At 41.3% G+C, this 26852-nt stretch overlaps 1 protein-coding gene and 1 long non-coding RNA gene across 4 annotated transcripts; both read left to right on the top strand.

Annotated features, from left to right (window-relative positions):
- gigyf1a (GRB10 interacting GYF protein 1a) lies at window positions 1-21150 on the top strand. 3 transcript variants are annotated; one of them, XM_070854403.1, is made up of 25 exons: window positions 1-199; window positions 5024-5649; window positions 5753-5816; window positions 8458-8587; window positions 8827-8922; window positions 9088-9205; window positions 9896-10004; window positions 10404-10603; window positions 11948-12177; window positions 12453-12573; window positions 12977-13165; window positions 14092-14246; window positions 14536-14704; window positions 14851-15017; window positions 15728-15828; window positions 15983-16083; window positions 16183-16256; window positions 16539-16676; window positions 16975-17190; window positions 17507-17727; window positions 17863-18020; window positions 18170-18333; window positions 19509-19553; window positions 19952-20096; window positions 21008-21150. In XM_070854403.1, exons 3-25 carry the CDS (start codon window positions 5782-5784, stop codon window positions 21070-21072), a joined length of 3147 nt encoding a protein of 1048 aa, XP_070710504.1. In that variant the 5' UTR covers window positions 1-199; window positions 5024-5649; window positions 5753-5781; the 3' UTR covers window positions 21073-21150. The 3 variants fall into 3 exon arrangements, with proteins under 3 accessions (XP_070710504.1, XP_070710503.1, XP_070710502.1); XM_070854402.1 differs by having other exon boundaries at window positions 14851-15074; XM_070854401.1 differs by having other exon boundaries at window positions 14851-15152.
- A 68-nt stretch (window positions 21151-21218) lies between these two features.
- On the top strand, window positions 21219-26820 carry LOC139222719 (uncharacterized). The gene is made up of 2 exons (XR_011585937.1): window positions 21219-24269; window positions 24421-26820. It is a non-coding gene; the product is annotated as an uncharacterized lncRNA (long non-coding RNA).
- The last annotated feature ends 32 nt before the right edge of the window (window positions 26821-26852 follow it).

The raw sequence follows: 26852 nt of genomic DNA, 5'->3' as shown, positions 1-26852 counted from the left end.
AGCAGACACATACTGATACGCAGCTGCGACCGTTGGAGGAGAGGGGAAAAATAATAAATAAAATACAGAGCGCGACTTTCTGAAAGTACGATTCTGTCGAATGAATACGTTTACAGTGTTTAAAGAGACCAATGCAGACGATATATTGGCTGTAGACACGCCGTGCAGACAACCAGTCTGGTAGCTATAAACAGTGAAGGTAAGCCATGGTTCCTCTTTGCAGCTTGTCTTCTAGCTAGCTGGCTAACGTGAGCTAACAAGCTAACCTCGGCTCCTGCAGCTCGAATGGTTTACATTTATGTGTCGTTAGAGAAGCATTTTCACTAACTTCTGTCACGGCTAACACTCTGTAGTTTTGTTGTCATTGTATTTGTCTTGTTTACATGGCGTTAGCACTAGCTTTACACCGACAGCGGGGTGGAGGTGGTCGTCCGCACATTGGCGGAGCAGGCCGGGGAGTCTGATCCCAACACTCCGCCCCCTCCGCCATCATATCTGGTGTCATTTGAACCTGCAAGTGAAGGCCTTTACGATCAACGCATACCTTGTGCTAGGTTAGGGAGCGAGCTAGCTAGCTTATATGCAACAGAAATATAATATCGTGGGACGAACACAGTTGTAGCAATAGATTTATCTTAATTTTCTAACAAATCGATCTGCTGTAATTGGCTTGAAAGACGAACAATGTGTACGCTAATGTTGCTAGCAAGCACTGGCGGTAGCTAACGTCAACTCGAGCTATTTTGTCTATATGTTAGCCATCTTTACGACCAAACGATTCAGCATTGTTCGGTTTGTTAAAGTTACACATTGGTGTGCATTGAGTGCCAGCGTTAGCATAGCTTTACAGCCTGCATCCCCGCAGCTTAAAATCGTTATCCCGCCACGTTTCTATGCAAAACATTTGCAAATAATGTTCTCCCAAACGCATGAGAAATGTAATATTCTGCGAGCTCCGTTATTCCCGCGTGACCTTGCTTCAGTTTTCTCAGTGCAAAGTTAGAACTAGATGGTGAACATATCAGTATTTTGCCTGTTGTAGCCTGAGGTGTGGGGTCACACTTTGAAATACTTTGAAATCAAAATTACGACAAGCGGGCTAGCGTTACAGCTGCTAAGGATAAAGCTAAATACTCTTAATTGAATTGGTTCTGTTAAATTAAATCAAATTGTCTTCTGTCCTTGGATTTCTTGACAGATCTCCCTGCAATTTGCATGATTTTGCAAATGAATGCTAGTTTTTGCATGTCGTTGCCTTCAAACTGATAAATGTGCACGTGTTTAAATACTGACTGAAATAACTTTACTCTACTTTTGAGCATGATTAGAAGAAATACGTGATAATAGCAGTATCAAATGATACCAAGGTATGTGTGAGGCATATCAAGAGTTTTGAATTGTGGCAAACAGAGGTCTGACGGAAATGGTGCAATCCTTTACTCAACAGGGACTTTTTTCCTCAATTGCTGATTATATTTCGTCACTTAAGTTACTGTAGAGGTTGACATGCATTCACTACACACACACACAGGGTCAACTTCATCTTCAGCAGATGAACCCAAATTGAATTAATGTAAATCACTGCAGTCGGATGTAAATCTGGCCCATCCGCATCCACTTTTCCAGCTGTCTATTTCCTTAAATATGTGTACACTGCAGGATTAATAGTTATGTGTTCTCTGAGCTGCTTAAAACGTAGACTGTTAACATGCTCTATCACGTTGTACTGCATTTCTTGTCATTATATGGTATAAGCCAATGCAATGAGACAGAATACTGTGTTCCAAACTAGTAGTAAAACAGCACAAAAGGCATTTTGTTCAGCATTCAAAAATCCCAAAACATCCTCCGTTAATTTATATTTGATTTTAGAAGCATTTAATGTAAATAGTGAACCCACAATACGCTTATGCAATATGGTGCCAACAAGTGCCACATTTGCATTGAAAGCATTTTACAAGTAAGGAAAGAGAAATTTGAAATTACAGTATGAAATTTTTAAAGTTTTATAATTATTATGTCACAGTAACTGTAGATTTGCTTCTTAAGAGCCTAACAATATGGGCAAATAGTGTCTCAATATTCTCTGGCATTTTGACAGTGTTCTCAGTTGGGGCGCACCAGCATGTAATTTGATTGCACGCTTTTCTTTTGGTAGAGCTTGGTATTAATCAGTGACCTTTGAGATAAGCAGGTGTCTTAATTTGTCTAACCTAGTTTTGGATTGATGTAAAAATGTAAAGTTTCTCTGCCACAAGCAGTGGTTGACATAATAAAACCATGGACTGTTATCAGAATCCGCTTTATTCACCAAGTATGTGGAGACATAAAACTGGTTGACTCTGGTTTTCCCACTACTCTCATGTACTTAAAAAATAGACATACAGGAAAAGAGGGAACACAAGCTGAACAAATTCAATGTAAACACTTAACTTCTATGTACAAATGTAAATTGATATGACAGGATATGGATCTATTCATTATATACAGGGATTGCAAAAAATTAGTTTTGGTGTGAGAGTGCTGTTACACAGAGATTGTTGTGACACTGTATGACTAATGAAGTGCCCATCAAAGTGACGGCATGTTGGTAGAATCTGTTGTTGTGTCTGGTTGTTTTGGCGTACAGTGATCTGTAGCGCCTACAGGTTGTGTCCAGGGCATGTTGGGTCTGCACTAATGTTTCCTCACTCTGGACATGTGTAAGTCCTGGATCTAAGGCAGGTTGCCAACAGTCTTGTTGTCTTGTTGGGTGGCCGATCCAAACCAGATAATAACCAAAACCATAATTGTAAAAGAAAACCGCAACAATGGACACTGTGATGCTGCGTTATAGTGCATTTACTCAAACACCGTTTTTAAGTATTATTTTGAGTATTTCCATTTTCTGGTCGATTATCTTATACTTCTACTCTGCTACATCTCAGAGGGAAAGATTGCACTTTGACTCCACTACATGTATCTATCATTTTTAGTTATTTGCGGAAATACATTAAACAAAACATTAATGCATCAATACTTATAATCCAATAATGTGATATATATTATTCTGAAAGGAAACAAAATATTGCGTAATAGTTATGTGAACACTTGATACTTTAAGTATATTTTGATGCTAATACTTTTGCACTTTTACTAAAGTAACATTTTTAATGCAGGACCTGTAAGACAGTATTTCCATATTTTGGTATTTAAGAAAAAATTTGAGAAAAAGATCTGAGTGCTTCTCTCACCTCTGTGCTTCAGCCACTTAGGTTAAAAGTGGTGTTTTTTCTTCTTCTGTGACTCAGTCGGTGTCTCCACGCCTGCTCTTTCATCACCCGTGGTTTGTCTCAGTCGAACCTCTCGTTGCCATCACATATGTGACCATTTTGGTCGCAGTCTAGAGTCCTGAGTGTTCTTTTGTCCTGAGTGATTTTGTAATCATGTATCTGGCATGGGAGTTGAATGCCTCATCTTAAAAAGTGATTGGCAAGTTTTAACTTGTTCCAGCCACTAACTTCAAACTTTGGGTATAGAAAAACTACATATTTCTACATAATTGGAAAGCTGAATCAAATGAAAAATGGTACTATGCTCGTATGGAAGTGCTAGAGGCTTGTTCTGTGCAGCTGCAGGGAGGTGAAACTGACTTGTAGGTTGAAAAGTTATGTAATCCTTTTTAAAAATAGAAACATCTGGACAAAATCAACTAGTTACTGCTGTTTGCATGTGCATCAATTTAAATTCACGTCCTGTAGTTTAACCTTGTGCCATCAGGGCTGACATTGTAGTACTTGGGATACCACAGATATATTTCTTTAATGAAGTGATTGTGTTTGGGTAGAACTGATAAAATGTGCTGGTGATGTTTTATTTCAGTTAAATAAAGTTAAATAAAAGTTATTTAAGGTTTTCTGATAACGCATCCATCCAAAAGAGAGAGACACATTCATGTCAGCATGCGCCTAGTTTCCTGGTTTGATGGTTCAACTGTGATTTAGATGTCTGTTGAATTTGTAGTGTCACATTGCTTGTGAAGTAATTTCATGTGCAGTTGGAAAAGGCTGGCTAATGTCTTGCTTGAAAGGCAGTTGTAATTGAACATTTTTACCATTTTTTTTTTTTTAAACACAGAAGCACACTAGAAATCTGAACAACATGAGCTAATGCTTGATGGTGCTTGGGAAACATAATCGGTGTCATTGCATATGAGGGTACATTGCCCAGCCCTGCAGTATTAAAAGGATATGTGTTAAATCACATCTTGAAGTCAGCTGGTTGAGATACTGTCAGCTTGGTGGTTGTGTTAGAATATTATTCTGTGGAAATGGAATGCGAAAATGAAGAATCTGCATGATGGTAAAAATAATTAAAATAAGTTCTAGATTTAAAACAACCACGAATACCTTCATAAACATCAGTATAAATCATGAATAATCGTAACAGCCAAATTATTTTCTTCCTGCCAGCAGTAGCTATGCATCTGTCATTATTCACTCAACAATGTATGAGCATTAACTGCTGAAATTGAGTTGCCTGGATATAGGTTTAGTTGCCATGACATTTTCAGGAGCAATCCCCAACCAGCTGCAAGACTTTAAAGGCAGTTGGTTCCCAACATTACTGAAATAGACTCCCTAGATTTCTGGATGGAAAATCTCTTGCGAGCAGCAGCGACATTGGGCCATGATTGAGCACTAGACTACAAATAGTTTGCCGTTTCATTTATTTGTGTAGGTGTACCACTGTGTTATTCTCTCAGCTCAGTGTGCTGTAACTGATTGATCAAATCAGGCTGGTACCTTTCAGCGAGTCCAAGGCGTGCTGCGCAAATAGTGCAGCATTGCTACACAACAGAAAATCAAATTACACTTCCTTTCCTATCACGATAGAGGCGGACTGCCAGCTGTGAACATGCATCTCTCCAGTAGCTCATTTATTAAGTGTACACTTCTAACATTATTCTTTCCATCTTTCTTTTTTTGTTTAATCATTGATTTCTCTTACCAACCCCCTCTCTCAAACTCTGCTTTATTTCCAGTGGTGCAAAGGGAGGAGGACAGGAAATAAAGGAGTTACCTGGAGGGTCTCCGTCAATCCACATTTCAGTTGGAGCGAGAGAAAAAGGCACGGAGGGAGAGAGAGAGAGAAAGGAGAAGAGGAGTGCGAGTCGCGTCTGCTCTTGGCAGCTGTTCCAGCAGCCTGTTTCATTGTTTTGGCTGTTGTTTCGTTCCTGCGTTACCTTTTTGATGAATCAGTTCAGATTTTTAACTTTAATGTGAGATATAACTGCTGTAAAAAAAGAAAAAAGAAAAAAAAGAAAACATTATTACTGGCAAGAGTGTTTTATTTTGTTCCATTGTTAATTTCCAAGGTTCTTTTTGTTTCTTTTTTTATGTTTAACAACCTTTTTCGGCTGTGAGTAGCAGGAGCTTCCATTCTCCAAACTATCGTCGTACCCCCTTCCTTACCTAGTTAGGACCTGATAACCTGGTATTCCTCAAGCACCTGAAACTGGCAGCTATTCTCTTTTTGTCTGTGTGTTTGGGAAGCTCTGTGATCACAGCTTAAGCACCACTCAGCCTTCTAGTCACCTAAGCCTAACTAAAGCAAGCCAGCTCTAGCCTGGTCCAGCCCAGTCCAGCCTGCTCCGATCATCTGGACAGGGTAAGGCAGTTTGGGTCCCATTCGATTCCTTTGCTCATACATTTTCTGCAAGTTGTGTTTTTATCCTGCAAAAATTCAAGTATTTTGTATTTTGTCTCCTCAGATACTCAGTTCTGTGTGGACGTGAGGAATATGACTGCTGAGACTCTTAACTTCGGCCCAGAATGGTAAATGATCTGATTTTCTTTTTTCATTATCCCAGCAAGTATTTAGAAATGTTAGAAAAGTATATCATGAAGAAAGTGAATGTGATTGCTGATAATTATATTGTTTTTTGTCAATGATTTTACCATTTGAAGATTCATTTGATTGAACTATGTTTTAGGATTTTACTCCACTCAAGGTCTACTTTATTTGCTTATTCTGGAGCTCTTGACATTAATCTCCAGGTCATCATCAGTAGATGTAGTTCAGTCCAGAACCTGAATTCCGTGACCAATCTCTGGCCAGGGTGTTTTGATTTGACTCATATAGACGTTTTGTTGGGAAGAAAGCTTAGCTCCCTGGTCCCTTGCAAAAATCCTGGAATTTCTTTTACCCAAGGGCCAGATCCAAGATGGCCGCTGGCATTTGCATCCGCTGCAGATTTCATGGAAATCTGGTCTTAATGTCTTGAGACACCTTGTCATGGACCAAACTGGGAGTCATTCTCTAGGGACCTGGACTGTCTGTACTAAATTTCATGGAAAAGAGGCCCTTATTTGTGGAGATAAAATCTGAAACAGAAGATAAATTGCCACCAATTAATTGAGTAATTTTTCAAGGAAAAATGCCAAACATTTGCTGGGTCCAGTTTCTCAAATGTGAGAATATGCTTGTTTTTCTTTGTTGTATATGATAGTAAATATCTTTGGGTTATGGACTGATCCTGGGCTGAAAATTGTAGATTTTCCCCTCTGACTGGCATTTTATGAACACTGTTGATAACCAAGAAAATAATCTGCAGCTAAACGATAATGAAAATGATTGTTGGTTGGACATTTTGCTCTGGACTGAGAAACAAACCAACGTCCCTGTCCTAGGTCCTGCTAACAATGGGGAATAAATATGTACTAGTCAATCACCGTAACTGTCTACACGGGTTCCGTGGGTTGATGATATGAAATTTAGTGTTAAGTTGTAGGTTTCAAAGACCACTTTCTCTTGTAATCACTAACTATGGCAAAACAGTTTTTACCTGAAGCCAAAATGCAGGTATTGTCACAGCGGTGTCCTGTCCATCTCTGTGTGGCTCTCTGCCGTTTCTCCTCCTCCTCTTCAGTGCATGTATGTGCAGCGAGTAATGGGGGGGCGGGGTGTAGTCACCCGTTTGGTAGCACTCCATCTCTAACGGCCTGTGACTGCTGTGTGCATTCTTGGTGCAGTGCCAGCCTCGCAGAATATTTCTCTCTTTACACATCTGCAGCTGCTTTCCACTCGGTGGCCCTTGTAGCCCACTTTTATCTTGAACCCTTTTAATATAGCTAGCAGCCAGTCCATGTGCTCACCACGTACAGCTGTTTGGCCAGCATGTTTACAAGTTTTTTTTAATGCCTGTTAGCGTTACAAAATTATTTACACCATTTGAGGTTTTGTTGGCAGTAGAGTTGGCATGTATGTTAGTGATTGTGGTAGTATTCGAAGTGAAAACATTCTGCCTCACATTCTGACTTATGTAACAAATAATATAACAAATATCTGGCAACTTTTGCTCTCTAAGACTCTGAAAGGATTATGAACATATAGATTTAAGTGTGTGGAGGAGGTGTGTTTTAGATTTCATGCTCTGTCATGTTAGTCTAATGCAGTGGATACGGATATGCAACAATAGGTCTTTCCATTGGCATGTTTCCTCAGCTCTCCTCTTATTATGCACATCAGTAGCTGCTCCACTTATTTTTACCCTCTTTGATATGCCACATGCTACCAACAGGCCTTTCATGATGCTTTTCTTTACCTCTTACACCCCACACCCACCTCTACACCTCTGAGTTACATATGGTTTTGATGAGGGGTTGTGAGTCAATGACACACTTTGTAGAGACATGTGAATGGAGCCATTGTTAAACAGCAGGCCTTGGAATCTGGCCTGCTAGTAATACCTTTTTAAAATTAAATCTTGAGATTGGAAAGCTAATATATCATTCGTGGTGAGCCAAGTGTATTCACGGGGACCTGTGTAGGAGGATGGCTGATTTGTTACAGAACATTTAGTAAATTCTTTTTTTCCCTTATTCAAGATTGATGCTATTAGATATATTTTCACAAACTCAGATTAAAAGTAATTGTGTAACTCAGGGTTACACAGCAGCTCTCATTTTGTTGTATACTGCACCAATACAGGAATTTACACCAAGAGATTTATGTGGGATTTTTCTGTATGTCAGCTCCAGTCAATAGACAAATGTTTCAATCAGTGACTGCAGAATATCACCTTCATGTTGAAAACTGACACCTGGCCAGTAGCTTTGGTTACCACTTCATTTGATTTCTTTGTGATTGATACTGTCAAATATTTATACACACAATTCCTACCTTTCAAATCCAACACTGAGATGTATGGCTATGCGATAAAACGATTTATCTCGTGACGATAGATAAATGCCCATTGTTATATATTATGCTCTATTGTTTATTTTGTTATGTCACAAATCACTACAAAACATTTTATACAAGTGATTTATCTATCTAGTTAAGTTACAGAAAATGCAGTTTATTGTGAAATGTATTGTTGAAGATGAGATGTGTTATGGCCTATTTGAGATTCACATGAGGAATATGGGTGGACTTGAAAAATGTCATCCTAATTGTCGATGATTCCTCACATAGGCTCCGTGCACTGTCCAGTGGGGGGAGTGTGACATCCCCCCCTCCTTCCCCCGCCATGCCAAAGTACAAGCTGGCCGAGTACCGCTACGGCCGAGAGGAGATGTTAGCACTTTATATCAAAGACAACAAGGTTAGTGGAAGAGTTCAGCAAGCAAAGTCCCCCTCTGGAGTCAAAGAATAAGGCGAATGATCTGTTATGTTTAGTAATGTTGAAGTTCTATACACCATCATGTGTGTTTCAAACTTCCATTTACTTCTCCCATACCCAAAAATGAAAGCCCGTTCGAAGGTCAGTTGTTTTTTTGAAGTCATGGTAAAAGTTTTGAAAGACGGTTTGTCCTCCTAAGTGCCCATTATTTGTTGTTTTAGGTCCCAGAGGACATGCAGGATAAGGAGTTTGCTGCTATTCTGCAAGATGAGCCCATGCAGCCACTGGCACTGGTGCCTCTCACTGAGGAGGAGCAGGTCTGCCACTAACACACGCACAAATACACCGAAACCTGCAAATGTTAAACTGCCTCAGCTCATCGCGATGCGACCTCAGTTCAAAAGCAAGCATTTCTGTCATTTGACAGAAATGGCTGTGAGCTCACATTCCTCCCTTTTGCTCTTTCCATTCCTTCTCTGCAGAGGAACTTCTCCATGTCTGTGAACAGTGTGGCGGTGCTGAGGCTCATGGGAAAAGGGGTGGGTGGGGCCGCCCCAGCTGGAGTGGTCCGAGGACGAGGGGCCACACGAGGCGGTCGAGGTAAAAACTAAAGGCAAAACAAACTCCAAGACACCCAGAAAATAATGGCAACAAAAAAAGTACAGCATTGATTCATCCCAAGTGTACTCATCATAAATCCACAACCACTTGTGCTTAAGCTAACATGAGTCCAACAGCAACAGAAATGCTGCCCAAACCTCTTGGCCGAAACTACAGTGGCTTTTATCCAGGGAAAGTATCACAGTTTATTCAAACCAACCACTGAAGTGTCTATTTCCCCCTTTTCTTCCACCACCTTGAAGCAGCACACTTCCTCTTGGCCCTTCTAAATAGTCCTCCTTTTGTCCAGCCACACCTGTCTACAGCCACCAGGCTCATGAACTCACCTTGTGCACACACAGCACTCTGCGCATATGAATGGCCAATGTAAACACTAGCCATCCGTTTCAGGACACCCAAGGAAACAACTTTAGAAGAATGATGCTGAGTGGGTTTCATTATTTGTGTGCATGTGCTGGTGTGTGGCTGTCTGAAGCTAGTTAAAGAGTGGTACAAGACATTGTTATGTTATAAAAATTTTGGTGAATTCTGAAGAAATGTATTAGGCAGATTCAACAGAAAAGAGTGAGACATTGAAACTATCTTAAATCGCAGATCACAAGTCCTGTCGTTCAGGTGCTGGTCATATTAAATATAAACACCTCCTTCTCTGTGTGTGTATGAAATCAGGACGAGGTCGTGGTGAAGGTGGATTCTACCAAAGAAGTATTGAAGAAACGGAGGTGGGTTTCGGCCGCAGCGTCAGAGAGATACACCGCAGCCAGAGCTGGGATGACCGGTAAGAGAAGCTCAGCACACACAAGCTGAAGGTCAAATAAATCATGGCTCCGACTGCTCCGGAGCAGTAAAGGTGTCTATCTACACTGCTGAGAAAAGCTGGCACACAGTGTAATAAACTCAATAATCCTCTCTGGTATTGTTGTGGATTTTTGCCCTCGTGGATTAGTTATCTCACTTTTGCAGCTGTCTTATCTGAACTAAAGTATGTTTTGTCATATTTTTTCAGTAGTTTGTTATTCTGTGGTCCTGGATAAAATGTGTGAAGTGGCGTGATGCACGTTTTGGCTCTATATACTTCTCTCTGATAAAAAGGAGTAAATGTTTTGGGTTTTGGGCTTTTCCTCTGTTTATCACTTAACTGATATGAATTTCTCTCAATTTCCCCTCCTGTCCTCAGGGGTGAGCGTCGTTTTGAGAAGCCTCTGCGGCGGGAGGTGGGGCGTCCTGGCTTTGAAGAGGCTGCTGGTCCTGTGGGTCCAGGCAGGAAGGAGTACACAAGGGCTGACAGTGATAACTGGCGCACCCTCCGGGAAGAGCAAGATGAGGATGAGGGGGAGCCGGGCAGCAGCTGGAGACTTACTGGACCCCGCAGGGATGGTATGATAAATACAAACATATATTTATTTATTGTAAGATAAGATAGACTGGTGGTACCAGGGGTTTAACACTCAGTTTGGTGCTAATTTCAGCGTGATTGCTTTGTCAAAACAAGTTCAAATTTGTGTTTTATACCACTCCTTACTGCTTGCTATCTAACCTCTGCTATAACAGTGAGTGCAGCAGGACACTAGATTTGCTGAGGATGAAGTAAATTACATGAGAATGATGGTACATGACGTGAGAGTTTGCCGTGAGTCTAGTTCGATTACCTGCAGCCTGAGCAAATCAAGGGCTCGTAACGGCACAGTTGCCACTGCCTCACAGAGCAAAGGACTGTTAAAAGTCTGAACTAGCTAGAATTTTACTAACATCATGGCGTTTCTCAACTCGGTCACTAGTAACGGAAAGTAACTAAAAACATTTACTCTAGTATTGTACTTGTGTGTGTGTGTGTGTGTATATATATGTATATACGTAGCAAATATTTGTTTAACGCTATATTCATATTCTGAATATTGTATAGAGACCTTTTTAATTACAAATTTAAGGTACGTGTACTTAACTTGAGTGTTTTTATTTTCTGCTACTTTATGCTTGTACTCCACTACAACTCAGAGACAAGTGTACTGTACTTTGTGCTCCACTCCATTAGTGTGACAGCTTCACTTTCAGATTAACAATACAAAATATAATCTATAGATAAGTTATGATATTATAATCAGTAAGTCTTTATTGGGCCCACAGGGGGAAATTTACAGGCTGTAATGTAAAATATAAGATATTTATAAATAAATTCAAATTGGCTCCACAGAAATGCAGTAAAACCTATTTGTGTATCAAAGCAAGATGTTTTTTCTATCCAATCTCAAAATGCTCCAAATGGCTTCATGTGTTTATTAAAAACACTAAAACTGATTTTAGTTTCATGTCTTGTCACCTTTTTCACTATAGAGTTTTCAGGTCTGAACTATACAGTAGATATAGTGACATCTAGTGGTAGTGGAGTGATTTTCCCAAGGCCTTGGCTGTAACAGATCTGCACTTCAGTTTCTGAGGGCAGTTAGGTCAAGATGACGTTATCATAATGCGTTTAAAGTTATCTTAAATTCTAAACTGAAGCTGGTGATGACAGAGCAACACCCCAAGGTGGTGAAATGCTGCAGATCCCAAGACATAGCCAGCTTTGTCTGGGCATCTGCTGTTACTGGCTAGTTTGTTTCTCTAATGAAACCTTGTTCTGTAACTTTGCAGTAGGAATCTGCTTGATTTCATTGATATTTTCATGACTCTGATTTTACTTGCAACAGCATCCTTACCGATTGTGGTCCGTTTCTTTGTCAGATGGCGGTCCTCGCTCAGCAGGCTGGCGGGACCATGGCGCTCCAGGAGAGAGTAGACGGAGGAAGTTTGATTTCGACTTCCGGGACTCTGAGGGTCATGGTGGTGGCCGCCGACGTGCAGGCAGTGAGGGACTAGAGGATGACAGGGACGGCCTGCCTGAATGGTGTACAGACGAGGAGGATGGGGAGATGGGCACTTTTGACTCCTCTGGAGCTTTCATGCCTATGAAGGTGTGTTTCCTTTTTTTTAATTTATTTACTTTTTTTGCTGGTTGGAGCAGGGTCTGTCCTAACAAAAGTTAGAATTATCGGTATCGGTATTATCTACATGTTCACAATAGCAGACTCTTTAAATGCTAGGCTGTTCATGTTTAAGTCTTGTTAAAAAGGGCTCATATTGTATTTTAGCAGTGTGCTATTTCTTTTATTGTCAGCCCTCTTGAATGTCAATGAGTATTTGTTACACTCTTCCTTTTGCTTTACTTCTCCTGGTCTTCCTTTATCAGAAGGGTGGCAAGGAGACAATCCTGGAGGAAGAGTTGGAGTTCAAGGGGATAGAGGAGGAGGAAGAAGAGGAGAGCTTCGCTGACACAGAGAGGAACGGTGCTGAAGGAGACAAAGACAAAGGTGAGGAAAGACTTGAGCGTTTCTTTATTTGATGATTTTAGAATGTTTTTGCGCTTTAATTACTGCTTAACTTTTTTGTGTGTGTACTTTTTGTTTGCCAGATAATAGAGAGCACAAGAAATTATTTCTGGCATTATATTTTTTAGACTTCCATACTGTTATTATAGTATTTGCCTCATATCTGTCAAACAGTTCAGTTTTATAATCTGATGTCAGAGAGGTGCCATGGAATATGTAGGCTTTGTACATCAACCTTTTGCATGCCAAACATGCCATGCAGCCAAAAGTTTGCACTTTGTCCAAAAATGGTTCCTAGTCCATCAGAGGAGGAAATTATTACTAATGTTTGTAGCATCCTACTTAATTATTTTTTTCCTTCCTTTTGTCCACTCTCACCTCACAGAGAGTAAAGAGGCTGGCTCGGCTGCTGGAGAGGGTGAGACAAAGCCAGCATCACCCTCTTCCTCCTCTCCTCCAGCCCACTGCACCCCTCCCTTCCTGGAGCCTCGGCCCATCAACCCCGGCCTAGTGGTGGACAACCCTCAGCTGAACAACAGCCACCCTGTCAAGGCCAGCAGCACACCCAGTGAAGGTTTGCTTAATTAAAATACAAACGTATGATATGAAACACGCTTGCAAATGTATGTTAGTGGTTTTAGTCTTTGACTGCAGCAGGTCAAACTTTATATAGTGGCAGCAAAGTTGGTATGACACCTAGTAAGGATTTAACAACACCAGGTTCTTATCCAAATCCAGATTTAGACCAGCTTTTTATTTAGCAATGACTTTGAATTCAGTGGCTAACTGAAATTGTCACATACTTGTGTTAGCTTTAAAGTAAAAGCTTTACAGGAATGCTTCATGTATCCAGATTATCAACAGCTTAAAGACTTCAACTGTTCCAGAGCTGCTTAGCCAAATGAAGCTACTGCAGATGTATGTGTTTTTCATTTCCTGTCAATGAATCAGTTTGAAGAACTAATGGGGAGAAATAGACTCCATAAAAACGTGAGCATGAGCTGGTACCAATTTGTGTGTTGGAAATGTGTTCTTAACCTTTAAATCCTTTTTCGCTTTGGAAGCACTGATGCAACCAGTACTATATGTGATTTGTTGTTATGAGCTAACTTCCAAACCATCCCTGTGCAAACATTTGGCTATTCCTACTTGGTTCTTGGATTACAGAATTCTGATTTGAAGCTTGCTCTGGCTCTGTAACTTTAGAGCATTTGGCTCCTTGAATTCACACAGGCTCTTTTGGTCTCGGGACAGTGAGTGTGAGGGAGGACATTCAGCCAGCGTTGATATTTTGGTTTGATACATAATATGTTTAGCTCCAGTCATTTAATACCTTGTTTACTGAACTTGCTCTTTCAGATACAGAGCCAATGGTGTTTTTACCTCCTACCACACATCCACCATCACCGTCCCACGAATAGAGATACTAAAAATAGAGCCCATTGTTTTACTAATGTTTCTTGTTGTTGATGTGTTTGTTTGTTTGTTTTTTTTTGTCAGACGTGGCTTCGGTAGGGGGCTCCCAGGCCCAGCTGAGCCCCAGCGTCATCACCACCGCCAGTCTGCCTCCCCCACCCCCTTCCTCTGCCGCTCCTCTCCTCCCTCCATCTGGAGGAGACACAGAGGACGATGAGGGCATGAAGCACCTACAGCAGGTAGGAACAACAGGAGGCACATTTCAAGGAGCTGTGTCAGAAATATTACATAATTGTAACGGGAGGCAGATTTAACTCAACGATATATGGTGGGCTGTTTTAAACTCATTATGCTGACTTAAAAATGAAACTATAATCTGTAAAAATGTTGTAGCATTAGTTGTGAAGCTCCACCTAAAGATTAAGCTAATTAAAAGACCCAAGTTAAATGTCTAAATGCACAGTCTAAACGTAAAATGAACTTGCCAGGTAATGCGGTGTTGTAATGATAACGTGTGTGTGTGTGTAGGAAGCAGAGAAGATGGTGGCATCATTGCAGGACACTTCCTTGGAGGAGGAGTGTTTCACCCAGGCTCTGCAGCAGCAGCAGGAGAGCAGGAACACAGCAGCAGCTCTGCCGCTGTCACATGAGGCTGCCATGAAGTGGTTCTACAAGGACCCACAGGGAGAGATCCAGGGTACACTCACACACTGTGGCACTTACAGTCACTTTTACTCATACATGAAGGCACAGCATGTTTATTCACCAACTAATTTAAGGTATGCAAAGTCAGTTACCTAATCACAGGGTTTGCATGGTAAACTCCTCTCTACTCACTACCAGGTCCGTTCACCACGGTGGAGATGTGCGAGTGGTTCCAGGCTGGCTACTTCACCATGACCCTACTGGTGAAGCGGGGTTGCGACGAGGGCTTCCAACCCCTGGGCGATGTCATCAAGATGTGGGGCCGTGTGCCCTTCGCCCCAGGGCCCTCCCCGCCGCCCCTGCTGGTGAGACAGCCACCATCAACGCAGCGCCCGCAGCCCAACCGGGGGCCCGCCGGGACTGTGAGTCAGAGCTCAGCCAACGTAGAGGATGGGGAAGGGAGGATGCAGAGGAGAGGAAAGATTGATAGACAGGTCACGGTAAATTCAGTTTAACACGAGGGGTTAAATTTGGCATTTTCTGAAATTACACTCACTTGCTTTTAAAACACAAAACTGTATGTTGTTGTTGTAGTTGTGCTACAGTCAATGTCTTTATTCTCTCCTGTTGAAAGTGGGAAAGAGATTTCAAAATGTTGTCATAAAATAACATATTATGCAGTGGCTACCAGTAAAAGTCACTGGTTGCATGTAAGCTTCATATTAATGAAGCAGAACACAGCATGTTCCATACCAGCATTTCATACAGTCATGCCCCACTACATCTGTGCCGTCTTCCTGATAACCTATCAATGCAGCATCTATGACAGTACTTTTTACATCATCTTGTGGATTGCACAATTTCTAAAATGTTAATGTTTAAAATAGCTCAGTGGTAACAAAGGAAGAAGAGTTCTGGTAGATGGCTGCATTTAAAATTGAAATTGGCAAAATTTACCAAAATAAATTCTTTCTTGGAATTAGTCCACCGTGTAAGAATAGCTGTGTTTGGTATCTTGAATTTCAAGATGTTCTGGTGTACTGGTGATGACTGGTGATTGCTCTTCTCTTGACAGGGGAACCTGGACCAGGAGCGCCTGAAAAAGCAACAGGAGCTGGCAGCAGCAGCTCTGTATCAGCAGCTCCAACAGCAGCAGCTATTCCAGCTCATTAACAGGTAGGCCTATGGGGGGAATGTAGGTTTCATCTTCCATGTCTAGACTAGTATACGTTCATCTATGTTTGTGTCCAAGTGTCTCTGATTTTACATTAGAGGAGACTTTGACTTTGGACCTAAATTTTCGTGTTGGGCTTTGCTTCTTGTGTTCCAGGTGCAGTGAGCAGAGTATGATGCCTTCGATGAACAGGTCGATGTCAGTGCCAGATACAGGGTCCATGTGGGACATGCATACCTCAGCTTCACAGCCGTCAGGTACATTCTAGACTGCGACTGGTTGTACACGTGCACACAATGAAAGCACATGAGCACTACCTAACCATGCTAAAATGACCTGTTTTTATTGCCACGCAGGCGGTGAAGCCAGTCTTTGGGACATAACAATGAATCCCTCTACTCAGGGTCCAACTCTCGAACAGCTTCAAAAGGTGGGCTCAGTCATGATATTTTCAGCCATAGACCACAAATGCACTTGGTTTTTAAAGTTATATGCTCATGTTTTACAAGTTGGTCATGTCAGTTTTATTGCATCTTGTTATCTTCACCATAAACTGCTAAAATGATTTGAGGCACTTTTTATTGCTAGCTGGACAAATTGTTAGCAATGCTTGCAGGCGTAATAACTGTAATCAAAATGGCTTCTTGCAAATCAAAGCCAATCACAGTTTGTGCATTTTTAATCTATTCGCTCCCTGATGTTTTTCCTTCAGCTCCAGCAGGAGAGGCGAGACGCTGAACTCAGGGCGAAGCGTGAGGAGGAGGAGCAGCGTAAAAGGAGGGAGGAGAAGAGGAGGCAACAGGAGGAACAGAAGAGGAGGGAGGAGGAGGAGCTCTTCAGACGCAAGCAGGTAAGATGAAGGAAGGAGATATTTCTGCATTTACCTTTCCCCTGGGCTACAAATATTAATAGTTTCTTCAGATGTTGGACTGTGAATTTTTTTTTTTTTTAACAAGAAATATGTAACCTCTCAGACTACAGGCTTGGCTCATTAAAACTGTGAATTATTCTAGGCACAGTTGTGTTTTGAGCCATCTAGTTAGAGACACAATTGGTCATTGTCACATTAAGTATAACTTGATTATCATATGATACATAACTGAGCATCATCACTATAAAGTGTTGACCTCTGTCATATCCTCCTGTAGTGTCGTCAGCAGCAGGAACTGATCATGAAGTTGCTGCAGCAGACCCCCCAGCAGCAGGGTCCTGGGGCAGGCGGCTCAGGATGGAGCGGGGCTCCCTCCTCTGGGCTCGCCAAGGCAGGAAAGCCCCCGGCTCTGGCTCTGCTGGAAATGCAGCAAGAGGCAGAGAGGCTCCTGAAGCAGCAGCAGCAACAGAGAGCTCAGCAGCAGAGAGACCGCGTGAGTTTGAGCAACTTAAATCATATGTTTCAAAGGTTCATTACAGAAATTCATACAGAGCCTGTTGTAGAGAATACAAATGACTTGTCATTTATCATAATGATTTAAAATTGTTTATTATCTTATTTTTATCATTTTTTGTTTATTTTTTTCGTTAAAGTTAAACGTGTGTTTACTTAGTTCAGCTTTATTGTTTTTAATCTACTTTATATGTGTAAGTACACGAGAGCAGTGGAAAAACCAAAGTCAAATTCTGTGTATGTGTTCACATACTTGGCCAATAAAAGCTGATTCTGATTTCCCCGTCCTTTTCCAGCACTCCGGCATGTCGATGGGGAGCTCCTCCATGGGAGGGCAGTGGGTGGATGGGGTTGGTATGTGGGGCGGGCCTGGAGGTATGGAGGGTAAGAGTGGCAGTGGAGGCTCTTCAGGCAGCATGGGCATGTGGGACGAGGCTGTGAAGAACCAGTCCGGCCTGCGCGGTAACAGCAACAACAACATGGGCTTGAAGAACAGCCGCAGCAGCCCTTCACTCAGGTACATGAGACCAGATTAAATCAGCTGAAATGCACATTTATCCACTCCAAATGTATATTGGGTGGCCTGTAAATAATCCTGATATGTTATGATGAACATAATTGATTTGCCTTGTATCTTGTATGTCCTCTGCAGTGATCAGTACATGATGCGTCGTAAGCGGACAGAGGAGGAGGAGAAGCTGCTGAAGCTGCTACAGGGTATGAAGCCTCAGGACGGCTTCACCACCTGGTGTGAACAGATGCTGCACGCTCTCAACACCTCTGCCAACAACTCCTCCTCCTCTCTTGATGGTAGGCTGTTCAGTGTTTATGTGTTTAGCAATGTCAAGGATGAGGACAATTCTCATCTCCGAGAGTTGGTTGATATGTGTTAAAATACAGTACAGTTCAGTATTGATTCAGTATTTTTCTAATAATTGAAACTATACCTTTTTCTAAAGTTGCCACAATTGTGGCATACCTGAAGGAGGTGGAGTCTCCCTATGCAGTGCTGGACTTCATCCGGTCCTACCTAGGGGACACAGTGGAAGCCAAAGAGTTCGCCAAACAGTTTCTGGAGCGACGTGCCAAACAGAAAGCCAACCAACAGAGACAGCAACAGCAGGTAGGCCTGAGCTCAACAGATGTTTTTAAATTGAGAACAGCATATGTCAAAAACAAAACCTGTTGGACACACTCCTGCCAGTTCAGAATCCAAAACAAGTAAAGGAAAATGGACACTTGCTAGCTAAAACTCTGACCTCCTTCTCTCTGTATGGAACATGGAATGACTATCATGTCCTCTGATGGATATTTTCGAAGCATATTAAGACCAAATCTGACCTCACCACAGAAAACATACATTTCAACGTCTCACAAATCAGTATGCTGTATTAAAGTAGTGATTTTTTTCATATACAGTCGCAGGCAAGCACATCACATCACATGGAAGCACATCAATTCATTTAGGCATTTAGACATGGTTAAGATGATCTGCTGAAGCTCAAACTGAGAAACAGACTGGGGAAGAAAGGTGATTTAAGTGGCTTTGAATGTGGCGTGGTTGCTGGCACCGGATGGGCTGTATTTCAGAAACTGCTGATCTACAAATTTCACACACAGCCATCTGTAGAGTTTACAGAGAATTGTCTAAATGAGAGAAAATATCCAGTGAGCAGCAGTTCCCTGGCTGAAAATGCCTTGTTGATGGCAGAGGTCAGAGGAGAATCACCAGACTGGTTCGAGCTGATAGAAAGGCAACAGTAACAGAAATAGCCACACGTTACACCCGAGGAAGGCAGAACAGCATCTCTGAATGGACAGCATGTTGAACCTTGAAGGCAGAGGACGATAGCAGCAGAGGACCACTTTGAAGATGAAGTTTGTTAGGAAGCTCTCTTTTAGTTTTGAACATGCTGCTAAAGCTTTTTATGTTTGTTTTGAATAAATGAAAATCTTAGTTTGTCATTTTTCTCAGTTTTGTAATTATTTTGCATCTGTCAATTGGTAATTTTAGGGTTTTCTCTAGAATTAATGCAGCAAGAACGATTGCTGTCCACATTCCATACATGAAAAAGTATATACTAGGATGTCTTGTATACATTTGAGTTTTGGGAAATGGATCTTATTTTCTATAAATGAAGAAAAGAGCATATGTATAATTGTGAATGTTATATATTGTTATAATACACCATGATATGTTGTATGTAAAAGTACTATTAACAGGCTAAAATGGCTACACAAGAGCATGTTTCATTGTGACCATTATACATTCCTCCTCTTCTCGTCTTTGTGTCCCAGTTATCAAAGGAAGTGGCTGGATTGAACATGAACTTCCCTCTGCAGGTAAATACAGATGTGTGTCTGCTACACTGTGCATGCAAGCACCCTCCATTTCAAACTTTTATTTAAACATAACATTACTATAGATAACTAGTGCAGGGTTTGATGTTACTTTGAGACTCCTAGAAAATGTATTTTCGAATTGTCAACTGGTTGCAAAGCCTGTTTGAGATAGCCACTTATAAATATCTTAATATCCATCTTCAAAGCAACTGACAAAACTCTCAAAATGCATCCATGCCAGTAACTTGAGGCTCTGAAAGGGCTTAGAAGGTACATTTAAGTCTTCATTTGCTAAAGCTGATTAGAAATATAAGGGTGGTGCAACTGAGGAGGTTGAGATTATCATTCGAATGACCATCTTCATTTTCCTTTGTTTCTTTTCTTGCTGTGGTTTTTAGGACTCGATGCGAGGTATGAATCCAAGCGCCCTGCAGTCCATGTTTCAAACCAACCACATGGGCAAGGCTGGTCTCTATGACAACCAAGGGGGAAAGATGAAGAAGAAACAGCCCATGATGCTGCACTCTGACCCCAGCATCTTAGGTATGTGACCTCACCAGCATTAATATTTCTTCTTTTTGGCATAACTTAACTATTAAGTGGTCAGAATCTATAAATAGCTAGTTTTGAAAAGATTGGCCCCAGATTAACATTGTGGTTATACAAAACACGACCTGACAACAAACACACCAGCCACACACACTTCTACATCAAACTTAGAGTTGATGCACAAAAGAAGTCAAACGGGAAAATGTATTCATCACCTGGAATTAGAGTGGAGCGCAATAAAAGCAACAAAGGAAGATGCACAGCTTTCTGAAGCAACAGTAAAAAGTTTTGCATCTTCTTGATGACTTGTTTGCGCCCTCTCCAGGTGGTGAGTCAGATGTGCTCATAGATGGATGTTTGTGTCTGAAAGTTATTTATGTGTCAGCTTTATGTGTTTGCTGCATAAACACAGAAATAGGATGTGGCTGATGTAAGCTGGTGGCCAAAATGTGATATAGGTAAAAGGTAAAAATTGGATATTATTATGTGATATAGGGTAGGCCTTATTATGTTGATATAGAAAATGATAAAGGCAAATTAGGTTGTCCACACACTGGATTTCCTGCTCTTCAAAATGACATTGAAATAAAATCCTGCTGTTTCTAACACAAGATTGTTTATGGGCTTTTGTTAGAAAAATGCCTGCATGAACTGATTCAATGTTTCAATCAGCACAAACATAAATGTAATACTCATGGTTTGTGATGAGTTTGCCTCTTCTCACGTTTACAATTGGGCTTTAGCCTTTCCAGAACACAGGGCTCTTCTTGGAAAGGATTTCTGTCCCACGTCTGTGTTGTTTGCCTACACTGTGTAAACCATCTAACACCCCCATGTCCCGTCCTCCTCTGATCTTACTCTGCTCTCTCCGTCTCCCCCCTCTGCTCTCCCCCTCCTCCCCGCAGGGTACTCATTCCACAACGCGGAGTGTCTGAGCCTGAATGATATGGAGATGGTGGAGGATTACTGATGTGACGCAGCGCAGCAGCAATAGCTACCTGAGGCCTTCTGTCTTTTAATCAGACAAACCTGATGACGAATGTGCACTGCTGGGGGAACCGGGGATAGGGGAGGGACGGGGGTAGGAAGGGAGCGAGCATGAGGGGAGGTGTAGGGTGGAGGTGCCTGGATCTGCGCCTCCCACTCTTTCCTTCCCTCTAGCAAGAAAAAAAGGGCTCCCTGCTGCACCAGTTGATCACTTGAGCAGGGGAGAGGGGGGTGAGGAGGGGTGAAGTTTAAAGGAAGATGGGTATCCTCTGGCACTCAAAAGATTAAGCACCTTATACTGAACTAATGCACTTTATTGAGATGGGATTTGAATAGTTTTTTCTTTTTGTGTGTGTGTGTGTGTGTGTGTGTGTGTGTGTGGGCATCAGTGTGCATACAGTATGTGTACATACACATTATCTGTGTGCATGTGCATCGGAACTGGAAGGGGGTGGTGAAACAGTCGGTGGGGTGAATGGTTGGGCTGTTAGGTTTTCAAAGTCAGGGGGACCTTTAATTGAAACCTTATCAGAGAGCAAATCCTTTCTCAAAAGACAAACACTGTTGATATTTCTCTTGTTTAGCATTTTTTACGTTTATATAAAAAGTAAAGCTATCGAAAAACGGATTATAAAAAAACTTGAAGATTTGCACTTGCCTAAAAAAGAAATAACAAAAACAACAAAAAAATCAAACAAATGGGGTTAGTTATAGAAGTGAATATTTTTGTGAATGTGTATGATTGACTGTGAGAGTGACTGATGTGTGATGGTTGGTTTGTGTCAGTGATATACCAGTCTGCACAATGTTTTTTTTCTTTCTTTTGTTGCTTACCAAGATGTATGAAACATAAGAGGCCATTTTTTTCTTTTTTGTTCAAATGGTAATTTTGTATTCTCATGTTTAGTGTGTGTGCGTGTGTTTCCCTTCTCCAAACAGGGACTTGATCTGTGTGTTCTGAGAGAGTGCATGAATGAATGAATGAATGAATGAGAGAGAGGGGGGGCAATTGCACAACACATCCTTTCTCTCACCAGCTCTTCATCCCCAGATAGACAAAATAGAAATGCATACATTTGTAAATGTTAGCTTTGCGCTCATCACATGATGACCACCACTAGTTTATTTCCCTTAGCTTCTCCACATGGGGAGCTGTCTCTGGACCTGTGAGGACTAGCAGACAGGGCGAATCATGAGGGACATTACTGTGTGTGCATCAGAATGAGACTTTGTATGTGGGTGTGTGTATGTCTGCGTGTGTGTTTTCAGCGTGCATGTTCATTTACTGTTCATAGAAATGAGTTAAGACTACAGGTACTCATTTTGAATACATGTGCTTTTTTTGTATGTGTATGAATGCACATTTGTGCCTAAGAACTTGGATAGGGTGCGTGGCCATTGAGACATTAACTCTTTTTTGAGAGCGAGTGTGACATGTGTCAGTGCTCAGCACAGTGTATGTAAAGTATGTAAGTTTATATCGTAAATATTTCTAGTTGAGTCTAGGAGTGATCCATCGGAAGGTTAGTCCAGTCTGTTTTCCTGGGGTGTGATCACGTTGCCTTTTGTCAGCTCTCGAACTTGTGAATGAAAGGTGTCGAGTTTCTGACTGAAAAAAAAATACAGCATCTTAATGTGCAAGTGCACAGAACGGTGCATGAAATGTTAGCATATTGTGTTACTTATTCGTTGTTGCAATTTGATAATGACGAGTTTTCTTTTTTTAATGAAAAATATATATGAATATATACATTATATACAAAGTTTAAAAGTATTTGGACTAAGATAATGAGCACTTGGGGCTGCTATTTTTGTTGTGTGTTAATTTTTTTTCCTTAATTTGTTTTTCATTTTTGTTTCATTATCGCCATGTGAAGTGTGTGTATTATTTCTTTCTTAAGAAAATATTGAATGTATTCCAAAAAAATGACAAGAAACCCGTGCTGATACCAGATTTTTTTTCCTCAGAAGATTTCAAAAATGGAAACAAAATACAAAAAAGCTTCAAAGAGTTTAGCGAGGACATTTTTTTTATTTACACAGTGGAGAAGAAAAAAAAAACTGGGGATGGATACAGTTGAACACACTGCCTCTACAGTCCTGGTCGTACAAATAGTGACTAAGAATTAAAAGAAAGGACTCTTTCTATTCCATACTGGAGCTTTGGTTGTTTACAAACCACATGGATATCTGTGGGTGCAGTTCTTTTTCCTTTTATTTTGTTTTTCATTTTTGTGTTTTTTTTTCGTTCCCACATATGACGGGTGGGGTTTGCAAGTGCGCTTCTGCCATATGGACATTGAGTGGTGTTGGTTTGAGGAAGAGTTGCAGGCGACACAACAACATGGACAAGATCCTCTAACTGGACCTTTAGCGTGTGGTCGTGGATCCTGGCACTTGATCAACCATGGAGCGGAGGCATGAAAATCAAGGATGGGCTCTGTTTTGTGGAGAACGGAGTGCAGGGCTGCATAACCCTGGAGGGAACTGAGAGGGCGATATGAGTACACCTGGTTAGTGCACTTGTCTTCACCTCAACCCTCATAAGCACTCACACCCTGCCCTCACCAACTCACCTATGCACTTTTGTTCATTCAAGCTGTGAGGTACCATTTTGGGGATGGGAGCACAATTACAACAGGAGGATTGCTACGACTTTGACAAAGTCACTGAAAAGATATTCCCAAACTGAAATAAGACTTGAGAAGCACGTCTTCTCCCACCTCCTGTAAATAACCATATTTTTGTATCACCTTTCAGAGTAGAAAGAAAATTTGCAAACAGATGAAGGAAAATTCATGAGACATTGATTACATGGAGTGAATGTTCTTCAAGAAAACCAATCTTTTTGAGTATGGTTTGAGATAGACTCGCTGTGCATTTCCCTTAGTTTGCCAGTAACCCTGTAATAAACGGGGATGGAAGGGAAAACCACAAGGACATGGACTGAGGTGTTGGAAATGCTACGGTGGCTCCAAGACTCGCTGGTAGTTGCTCATCAAAATGGATGTTGCAGTCGCTGCAAAGAGCCCTACCAGGAGTGTTTGATCAACATGCACAGTGAAGAGGCAGACATAGGTTGTTGTGCTGTTGGCAAGGATGCTTCCCTGTTTGTCTCCCAACCTGATGGCTGCCTTGAGAGCTGCAGAGTTACTGCAGGAGGAAAAATCCTTGGCAATGGTAAGACACTTTCTAAATTTCTGACTTGCATTAATGACTCAATTTGATCCATTTCCTCCTGGTTAATATTGTGGCGCTTTAGCTTCTAACAGGATTGTTTGGACAGTGAGCTGATGATGGTCTCCTGCTCTTTCTTTCTGTCTTCTCACAGGAGTCTGGCTGTGCTTTATTTGCTGCCCTCTGCAAGGAGGATCTAATCTACAGCCAACCCATGAACCAGCCAACCCTAAACCTGTCTTTTTGAACTTAAACCCTAAAAAACTTTTCTGTCTTGACCACGGACTGGGCAGGCCATTGGCATTATCAGTTGGACAGTTACCAGATGAAGTTACAGGTTTATCAACCATGGATCCCATCTGTGTTGGAAGTGTTAGGTTCGGGATTTGATCAGGCGCTCCCCGGCACGAATTGCCCAGATGTCATCACCCGCCTCAGCCTGAAACTCTCAGGTGGTTGCTTGGAGGTCTCCTAACCAGCGGGACAGAAGACCTGCCCTCCTGCCCAGACACCAGAGACTGCGAGCTGGGTTGGGTTTCGGTGGACGTGGCCGGATTACATCTCAGCCACCAGAAATCCCTGCAGCTGTGGAACTGGATGAACTGAACGAATTGTACAAAAATAAGACTTTGAAACATGTCAAAACACAAACACGTAGCTACATGTCACATAGATTTTAGAATCCAAAGGAGTTGCAGACACACTACATGCACACCTACAGCAAAAGCAACATGCACTCAGTTACATCGGCTCTCCTCTGGAACCACATCTGTACACATAACAGGGCTACATCAATATCAGATCACACAGATACAGACACACAAGCATCAACGCTCATCAGTATAAACGCTGAGCTTTGTAAATAATGTAAAAGTTTGTGTTTTGATTTTTCTCTTAGTGGGTTTTGCTTTATTTCTCTGTTCAAAATGCCTTAAATTGTATAGTTCAGTCCTGAACAGCTAACTGAAAATGTTCTCTAAATGATGAATTTAAGTTGGAAATCACCTTGTTGACTGTCCTCTAAAGTCAAAGAAAGAAAGGAGCTTGCTACAAGACAGTTTTCTGTTAGCTAACAGTCTGTTCTGTATTAACCTGATACATGTACCACCATCAAAGTTACTAGTTAGCTACAGAATAGAGCAGCACGTGGTCTTTGAATCTGATTTTGCTGGTGGTTGGCTTTTGTTGCCCTTTTGGTTTACTTAAAATGAAGCGTGGATTTGTTGAGATTTCCTGTTTAGATTATTGCTAAAGGTGCAGGCTCAATAAAGGGCTGAAGTCTGTACTGTCTGGAGCTGAGCTGACAGGGTGGGATGCACAGAATTGGCTTAAAACAGACTTGTTGCTGTGTGATTACTGCTGTTGGATCACTGCCAAAGGTAAAACTAAACCAGAGTGGCAGGTCAACCTCAAATTGAGATACAAGTTAGGGACTTTGGGTTTGTTTTTTACACTCCAGAGGACTTAAATATTTTGGAAGCTACAAGGTACTTTTTACAGTTTTGAGATGTCAAATCGGGTTTGTATTAGAAGCAGGATTACACAAGCAGGCTTGTTTGATTTGTCGTATTTGTCGGTTTTGACACTTTACCTTGAGGTGGATCACAACTTTGTCTGTGCACCTGGTAGTGCTGCTGACCATCTCCGATGGCACTGAATAGATAAGTAACTGACCAGTCTGGTGTGTGTTATCAGAAAGGAAATTCCATGTGCCGAAAATTTGCCAAGTGTCTTGTTCCATATATGTATATCGAATTGGATTTGAGAGATTAATGCTTTTAGTCAACTGGTAGTTTTTTTTGTGTCCTTGATAACAATATGCAGTTTTTAATCCAAATGGCATCTGATAGTCACTGAGTACCATCAGCTTAGACTTGTAATACATGTGGACATTTTCTTCAGCTGAAGTGTTGGTGCATAGTTCCCTGCTGTAGCTAACTGTGGGAACTGAGGTATCTCCACAGTAGTCTGCAGTATGTCGTAACTGTTGAATTGATACTGAATTAATACTAAATGGTTTAACATTGTTGTAATCAGTTGTAGAAACAAGGAAATTGACTCTAACCATATGAGTATACTATCAAGTCTCTTATTTGCGAATGAAAACATTTTGACATGACATTTTTAAAAGCTGATATTGTGTGGTATTAGTTGTCGGTCAGTCCATAGATGTTGTTTGCAGTTCATTTTGCTGTGTTACACATGCTTTTATGATTAGATAAACTGCAATATTGTGTTGTCAAAAAGCCCTGGATGTTTGGTTGCAGCCTTTAAATGGATCCTGTCACAGCTCTACGGTATGAAGTTGATCATCTAGTTTATTTTAGCTCTGGCGACTGTAGTTCCAACAATATTGGCCTAAAATATACACAGAAAGTTATGTCCCAGTCAGCTCAGCTCCTCTGCTTAATGAGTCTTTGAATGTTGTTAAAATAACAGCATACATTTAATGAAACTGTTTTGGAAAAGAACAACTGAAAGATGTGTACATAGTTTTGGCTTTTGTTTGTTTGAAGAACAAAATAAATACTAAATAAATAGCATTTAGCATTGACTGGCTGTATTTCCTTGTTTGTATGTTCCTTG

Source organism: Pempheris klunzingeri, chromosome 23 (genome assembly GCF_042242105.1).
Source record: "Pempheris klunzingeri isolate RE-2024b chromosome 23, fPemKlu1.hap1, whole genome shotgun sequence".
Taxonomy (NCBI): Eukaryota; Metazoa; Chordata; class Actinopteri; order Acropomatiformes; family Pempheridae; genus Pempheris; species Pempheris klunzingeri.
Note: the sequence above shows the minus strand (reverse complement) of the source record. Positions and strands in the feature narration are given on the sequence as shown.